Raw genomic sequence first — 8,560 nt, forward strand, 5'->3', positions numbered from 1 at the left:
TTAACATCGAAATGACTTCATTTTGACGTCAGCCGAAATAAAATATACCATCAGCTCGAAATTTCAGTCTAGTGCTGACGTCACTATAATGGCGGCCAAGCGCATTTGCAATTTGCGGGAATTATACTATACAAATAATTACACTACACAAAGCCTCAATAGCTCAACGGTTAAAGGAGCGGACTGAATTCCGAAAGGTCGGCGGCGGTTCGAACCCCACCCGTTGTACTTGTAGTATCGTCGTACGTTCTCTTAGCACAAGCTTTACCCTTAGTTGGAGATGAAAGAGGAAATGTTACTCATGATTAACACGACTAATATTCTTTAAAAAAATAAAATTTTTTCTTCCTCAGGATTTAATGTTCAACCAACTAGAGTACACATTCGTGAGCGACAACAACGCGAACCAAATCGAAGAGAACTCCAACGAAGAGAACGACGTTGACGAAGAAACCATGTCAGGTAAGCAGTACCTTGATTTTTGGCAACATGTTTTTATGATACCTTTGCAAACGGTTGACAAACTTAAGTTTAAGAAGTTAAAGTTCAATAAGTTTATCTTCCCCTTGCCTTTTAAAACTAATATTATAAAGAGGTAAAGCTTGTAAGTTTGTTTGTAGGGGATAATCTCTGGAACTTTCGAACCGATTTTGAAAATTCTTTCACCAGTAGAAAGCTACATTATTCCTAAGTAACGTAACCTATATAACTAAAGAGAGAGAGAGAGAGAGAGAGAGAGAGAGAGAGAGAGTCAAGTTTCCTTTCCCTAGGTCCATCTGTGTTCCGTCCCCTGTCCTATTTCCTGTACCTTCCCGCCCCGCAGAGCCGTCGTCGGGCCCCGACAGCGGCTGCTCGTGGTGCGCGCTGGCCGAGTCGCCGGGCTCGCAGTGCTCGGACGAGGCGCCGCCCGCGCGTCGCCGCCGCCTGCGCGCGCGCCCCTACCGCCTGCGCCCGAGCCGCCCGCGCGCCGACCGCGACCCCGCGCCCTACCACCAACACTGAACCTCCCATAACACTACTCCACCTCTAGCTAGAGCTGATAACATCGCTGGTGTTGCATTGCCACGGTGCACGGTGCGGCGGCGGCACTGACGCCAAGGGTTCAGTTGCTACCGCCTGCGCACCGTCCGCGACCCCGCGCCCTACCACCAACACTGAACCTCCCATAACACTACTCCACCTCTAGCTAGGGCTGATAACATCGCTGGTGTTGCATTGCCGCGGTGCTGCGGCGGCACTGACGCCAAGGGTTCAGTTGATGCTAGCTTGTGCAAAAGGTTGCGCAACCGCCCGTGCCACTTCCGCCCGCGCCCTATCACCAACACTGAACCTCGTAACATCCGCGTCCTACGATGTTCCAACTCTAGAGGTAGAGCCAAGACATCACTGCCGCTGATCCCGCACCTCCACTGGGGTAATGACAGCTACAATGTCACAATCGCAATCACTTCTGATTGGTTGATGCTCGCTCACTATTGGCTACAATGTATTGTTGCAACAAGAATCGCACAAATTCAGCCAATCAAAACAATTGAGATTGTAATAATAATGATGCAGGTTTTACGAAATCGCCCTACAGTTTGATCGCCATAGTTTATCAAAAACCAGTTTGATCGCGTTAACCAGTTTGATCGTGTTAATTAATCAATAACCAAATCAAGAATACTATAAATTCAGCCAATCACAATGATTGCGATTGTATTAATGATTGATGCAGTTTTCCCGCAATCGACCAGCCGTGACCAGTCCAATACATTGCAAACACGCTCACGGCGCTGGTGTCATGGGTTCAGTTCATGTTGACTCGTGCAGAAAAGGTTGTCTCAGCCGCCACCTGCGCGCTTGCCCCAACCGCCCGCGCTCCTACCTCCTGCGCCCCTCCCGCCCGCGCCCCTCCCCCCGCGCCCATCCCCCCGCGCCCCTCTCGCAACCGCGCGCTTTCAGACGATTCCTACCACCAACACAGTCTCACACAACATAAACTCCGTTACATTAATTAGAAGAAACTATCTATATAGTTTAAATTTTTATTGATGAAAAATGGTCGTTGGCGGTAGGAGCGCGTCGTAAGCTTTTCTATTTAAAATTAGATAAATAGAAATGACGCCTTAAATCTGCATTTTTTCAAACTACCTTCAAAACTTGCTTGATATTTGTCAGCCAATGTGATAAATGTCTCTCGCACATCCCCCGCGCTCACCCGCAACGGGTGAGCGCGGGTGACGTGCGGGTGTGCGGGGCGTCTCCCCGCCTCATACCCCGATTGCCATCTCGACCTGGCGCGGACTCAATGAGTTTTAATGTAACTGCCAAACCTCTTCCTTCTTAGCCCCCTTTCTTAAACGGCTAACTTGTCACTGTTTTTTTTTTAATTATTACCATTCAACGATATGGTTATGAAGAGACTCAAACTTTGGCGGTTCTTCTTCATTTCCCTTTTATAGAAGTAAGGGTTATTTGGCGTTTAAAATTATTGTTCCTAGAAACTCAGATATAAATTAAGTAAACTAATACCAAAGTTGTATAAAAATTATAATATTTCCAAAAATTAGGTACTTGTACAAGTAAAATAATTTAAAATTGTTTCATTGAAAAAAAAAAAAAATACCGCAAAAAAAATTGTATTTCACATTGAATTGATAAATAATAATTAATATATTAAGTTTTGTTATTTTTTGTTTAAGCTTTTGTTTAAGTACAATTTTTAGTTTCGTTATTATTATTCAAATATGTAAATTATTATTAAATTAATAGAACAGGATTAGTTTGATTAGTTCGATAACGAAGCCTTTCATTTCACGATGTTAAAATTTTTCAATTGTAATTAAATAGTATAGCAAAGACACTCACTTATTTTCTTTTATTTCAAGAAGCAAGAACTACTAGATTGAGGTATTACTTTGAAATATAAACCATGCTAAAGTAAGTGACCTTAGTTTAAAACTCACACTCCGCCAAGTGACCACCTTTTCACCACCCGGGTGTCTGGTGCACTTCGACCGCCCGTTGTGCCAGATCCTTTTTCCCCACGCACATGCAAACTGTGGAATCAACTCCCTGCGGTGGTGTTCCTACTAGAGTACAACATGGGGTTAGTCAAGGGGTTAGTCAAGTTAGTCAACCAACAAATTCTTGAAAGGCCGGTAACGCATTGGCGGTTCCTCTGGTACTGCAAATGTTTATGGGTGTAATCACTTAACACCAGGTGACCCGCCTGCTCGTTAGCTCGCTATTTTTATTTTAAAAAACATGAATTCTGCGTCTCCGTAGAATATGTTCCACCGGTTCGTTCGCTAACGTTTCGCATACTTACATCTCGTTTGCCCGCAACGCATACATTCTGATCATTCGCAATTTTTGATGTGCATTTTACCTTTCTTTATTTTTGTTTGGCGTGTTAGCCAAGAATTTCATTCTTCACTTTCGTTTCCAACAAAATAGTTATATTTTAAGCTACGTAATATTTTGAACAGGGGAAAACGATGTCGAAGGCGCTTGCAGCGACTCGAATCGGTCGAACGATGCGGGTGATATACTGAGCCGACTTCTCTGCGCGGTGCATGGGCGGGGGGTGACGCCCGCAGACAGCGACGGGCCGATCTCACCCACTCGCCCGCTGTCACCCGCGTGCCCGCTCTCCCCCGAGCTCAAGTCCGTGTACGTGCACGTGCCCCCGCAAACCACGATGCAAGCACCCACGCCCGTGAGGCACGACGACCCGCAGTTGTCGACAGCCGCGCATACGGACATGCTGCTGTTGAACCTCATGCGCATCAACGGACTCACGCCGAAGTGCACGAGGAATAGTAAGCATGGTGAGTTTCCAAAAACCACAAGTTGCTGTATACCTATACGCATACCTATCTATTATTATATTACATTACACGCAACATTATTTTGCAACCTTATTGTTATTGGAATAGTGTTCAAAATGTAAACATTATAACAGGAGCCTTGTTCCCCAGTTCCGAAACGCAACTGGGCGACGTCGTCTCAAAGCGACCCCACCATGCTGCGCGGTAACAGTGGCGGCGCGACGCCGCGGCCCGCACGCTTCGCGCAAGCGCGCGCGCGCCGCCCTCCGCAGCGCAGTCCGCGCAACCCGCCCCTGTCGCCCGGCCAGCTGCATAGAGATACGATACCAGGTAGGTGCGGGAAAGTGCTCTTAAAGCTGCGTATAGACTGATGAAAGGCAACGCATGCAATGTAACATGAAAGGAGTCTGAACGCAGCGCGTGCACGAACCGAACATGTACCTCATTGCGTCTATTTTCGGCGTTCGCGCGAACGTAATTTATTGTCTAATAAATAAATTATTGTTGGTGTAGGCGCGGTTTGCTGGTCCAACGCGCCGAGTGGCAACCCCGCGATACCCGCGAACAGTGGCGCAGGCAGCGGGATGCGCGAGTGCTACTGGCCCTCCGCTTCCTCCCTCAGCGACACCGACGACGTCGAGGTCATTCTCGACTACAACGTAATTATACGCCACTAACATCACTAACACGATAGCATGTGAACCTGAACCCGCTAACAGTAGCGCAGGCAGCGGGATGCGCGAGTGCTACTGGCCCTCCGCTTCCTCCCTCAGCGACACCGACGACGTCGAGGTCATTCTCGACTACAACGTAATTATACGCCACTAACATCACTAACACGATAGCATGTGAACCTGAACCCGCTAACAGTAGCGCAGGCAGCGGGATGCGCGAGTGCTACTGGCCCTCCGCTTCCTCCCTCAGCGACACCGACGACGTCGAGGTCATTCTCGACTACAACGTAATTATACGCCACTAACATCACTAACACGATAGCATGTGAACCTGAACCCGCTAACAGTAGCGCAGGCAGCGGGATGCGCGAGTGCTACTGGCCCTCCGCTTCCTCCCTCAGCGACACCGACGACGTCGAGGTCATTCTCGACTACAACGTAATTATACGCCACTAACATCACTAACACGATAGCATGTGAACCTGAACCCGCTAACAGTAGCGCAGGCAGCGGGATGCGCGAGTGCTACTGGCCCTCCGCTTCCTCCCTCAGCGACACCGACGACGTCGAGGTCATTCTCGACTACAACGTAATTATACGCCACTAACATCACTAACACGATAGCATGTGAACCTGAACCCGCTAACAGTGGCGCAGGCAGCGGGATGCGCGAGTGCTACTGGCCCTCCGCTTCCTCCCTCAGCGACACCGACGACGTCGAGGTCATTCTCGACTACAACGTAATTATACGCCACTAACATCACTAACACGATAGCATGTGAACCTGAACCCGCTAACAGTAGCGCAGGCAGCGGGATGCGCGAGTGCTACTGGCCCTCCGCTTCCTCCCTCAGCGACACCGACGATGTCGAGGTCATTCTCGACTACAACGTAATTATACGATACTAACATTACTGACACGATAGCATGTGAACCTGAACCCGCGAACAGTGGCGCAGGCAGCGGGATGCGCTAATGCTACTGGCCCTCCGCTTCCTCACTCAGCGACACCGACGACGTCGAGGTCATTCTCGACTACAACGTAATTATATGTAGTTATAGTATAGTTTATCTAAGCAGCCTAAGGATTTTTTTCGTTTTGGGAGGAGAAAAATCCTCATATACCTCTGGCATGCCCGACTCCATTGGGAATGCTGTCCAACTGCCTACGGATTAAGACCTTTGCATTTTATCTGAAAGATGACTGTCTTGTTTCTGCCTATCCCATTCGTCCTTGATTCTTCTTTTAATAGTAGCATGCAGCATTTCAGTGCATGCATCCCACTGTAATTGGCTTAAAAGCATACGAGGAATAAGATTTGTTGGGATATTGGTTCCGCCGCAGCGAATCCGACCTATGCAATGCGCATCCTATTGCATAGCTCGGTTTCGGATTGGCTACCGCAGCGAGGCTTGTCTTGTGGTCAGGAACTCCTAACTTTAGATTCTTGTATCGGTATCCAGGACACCCTGTTCGATATGCTTCTGAACAGCCTATCGCTCGAGGGCAGCAACGTGGCCGAGTGCGACGACGCGCCGCCTGTGCAGCCGTGGAGCCCACCGCGCGACTCGCGCGCTGACTGACCCGACACCGCGCACCCGCAACCGCACACCGAACCGCAGCCGCACCCGAAACCGCACCTGTCGTACGACATTGCCGACCACGACGATCCATTGGACCACTACCGACTCGAGTAACATTAACCTTTCATGTTAGGTACTACCACTTTTATAAGTCGCAACGGTAAAATTCGTTCCCGCCAGAAAGCGCTAAGGGCTCTTATCTGGAGACGCGGCGCGTTGCGCATCGCGTGGTGCTTCGCGTCGCGCTGTTAACTCAAACAAATGAGCAAGTATGAGGGCTTTTATTCAGAAGCGTTTGCTTGTTATATGGCGTAGTACGACGCGCGACGCAACGAACCACGCGACGCGCAACGCGCCGTTGCGACTTAAACGGGATTCCTGTGGGTGTTGCCTAATGCACTTTGACTACATTACTTCAATTTTATTCATTAACATTTTGATCTTAAATCAGAAGCTTATTGTATTTACTAGACTGTGCGTTATAAATAAAATCAATTTGGAGCGGTATTATGTCGTGTGGCGCGATTGTGGATTAATAGAGTGTTCTGAACTTAAATAACAATGAATTTAATCTTACTTTGACTATTTAGTACTCTATTGGTGCAATCAATTGGTCAATACAAGGGGGAATCTGTATCGTTTAGCTATTTATCAACTGGATCGCGGTTGAGTAGTAACTGCGAGAAAATACAGAATGCGCCCATAATAGGCATAATTATTAATTAAATTATGGGCATTGAAGATTGAAACAAATAAAATGTGCAATGGAAGCGCGGCGTTCTGGTAACTACTTGCTATATGGAATGAACACGGGCGTATATTTGTCGTTTAGGTGATTCATACTTTACTATTATCTGAATAAGGTAAGTTTTACAATGCACTGTTTACTACTTACATACTTTATTTATTTTAGTTGTACTGTAAAGCGACACTGTCAGATTTTGCATAGCAGACTTATGCCTGCAACTGGAACTAACTCACGCGTAGCAACTTGTAATGTCAAAAACTTCATATTGAAGAGCTGACGAATAGATCCGGACCAATCCTCTTGTCCCCTTGTTCTTGTTGACAATACGTCTTGTCCAAATAAGTTTGATCATTGAATTGGATTGGAGTAAAAAAAAGCCTTAAAAAAGCAATCGTAGTCATAAGTTTTTCGCCGCGCCGTCCTGTAAAAAATTTGATGGAATATTTTGGTTCTGTTTGCCAGCTAGACTATATTACAACATCTTCAAATGTTGTCGCGTTGTCCACGTTTCCATTGCAGGTTATGTGTATTTTAAGCTTATGTTTAGAAAGATTGATTTATATTTGTATTTATTTTTGTTTTTACTTCAACGAATATTAGATATTAATTGAGCGAGCGCTCGGCATCCATTTTCGTGGAGCGGACGCTAACCTTGGCATAATTTGATTATACTCATCGCCAGAGAGCAAGAGACTTGCCTCAACCCGTCTCGGGTTACGAGTTTAGTTTTAATATTGTATTTTAACCCCTGGTCAGACAACGCGTCATAGCAACGGGTGTCGTGAACGCGTGGCGGCATGTACTCTTGTCCAGTTAGGTATCAGACTTTTTCTCTTGTTGATTGATTGATTCGGCATCCTTCACTTGAAATGAAACTTCACTGAATACAAAAGTAATCAAAAGTGTCAAACAAAATGAGACCTACAGTGCGACATTGCTCTCTTGGCACTTGAATGACATTGACAGGGGGGCGCTGTTGGAGAACAAATTCTTATAATATTCAAACAAGAACAAAGGGGACACTTGACGGCAACGTTAGTTCCAATTTTCCCCACGCGCCAAGATAGCCTTGTCGCACTGTACTTTAATGAAGCGTCTGATATCACCATTTTGTATCTCCCGTCGCTACTTGATCCCGATCTAAATCATATTCTCGGAAAGAAGCTGTATAGCGCTCTCTCTGTTACGTAATCCCATACAAATGATAGAGGCAAAAATCTCAGTGGGCGCTAACCATTATGAGTCACCAACCAATCACAAACGATGCTATGTTTTCTAATCGAATTTCGAATGTTTTTTGAAAACATTTTCCAATTGAATTTCAAATATCGTTTTGAAAACATGTTTGCGATTGATTGGTGTCTCAAAATGGTTAACGCCCACTGAGATTTTTGCCTTTATGATTTGTATGGGATTATGTAACAGAGAGATTGCTGTACTAACTTCTTTCCGCGGATATGGTATATCATCTCATACGAAACTGTCGCTGAACTAGCGATCGGCGCTGTCAACATGATAGTTCTGTATGAAATGACAGCAGGCGACTTTTCCGCTGGAATTGCTAAACTTTTAAAAGTTTAACCTTTTACATAAATACGTCACTCAGGTGAGCCGAACTGCCGTGAGCAACGCTGCCATTCCGCGTTATGTTTGACCAGAGCTTTACTGTTATTAAGATGTGTATGAGTGTGTAAGTGAAAATTATTTTGGGCATTAAAGTGTGAACTCAAAATTTGATC

The 8,560-nt window shown here is 46.2% G+C and overlaps 1 protein-coding gene across 5 annotated transcripts in view; it reads left to right on the forward strand.

Moving 5' to 3' along the window:
• The window catches only part of LOC117996461 (E3 ubiquitin-protein ligase TRIM37-like), a 22,853-nt gene extending 15,057 nt beyond the window's left edge, over positions 1 to 7,796 (forward strand). For 3 of the 5 annotated variants that reach the window (XM_069509406.1, XM_069509407.1, XM_034984519.2), the window contains 5 exons: positions 354 to 462; positions 3,474 to 3,815; positions 3,966 to 4,145; positions 4,329 to 4,456; positions 5,954 to 7,796. In XM_069509406.1, coding sequence (XP_069365507.1) covers positions 354 to 462; positions 3,474 to 3,815; positions 3,966 to 4,145; positions 4,329 to 4,456; positions 5,954 to 6,073 — 879 coding nt within the window. In that variant the 3' untranslated portion in view covers positions 6,074 to 7,796. Of the gene's footprint in view, positions 1 to 353; positions 463 to 823; positions 1,018 to 3,473; positions 3,816 to 3,965; positions 4,146 to 4,328; positions 4,457 to 5,953 lie in introns of those variants that run through there. The other 2 variants (XM_069509408.1, XM_069509409.1) reach the window with 1 other exon arrangement.
• Positions 7,797 to 8,560: the final 764 nt, after the last annotated feature.

This window comes from Maniola hyperantus, chromosome 3, assembly GCF_902806685.2.
Source record: "Maniola hyperantus chromosome 3, iAphHyp1.2, whole genome shotgun sequence".
Lineage (NCBI taxonomy): Eukaryota > Metazoa > Arthropoda > Insecta > Lepidoptera > Nymphalidae > Maniola > Maniola hyperantus.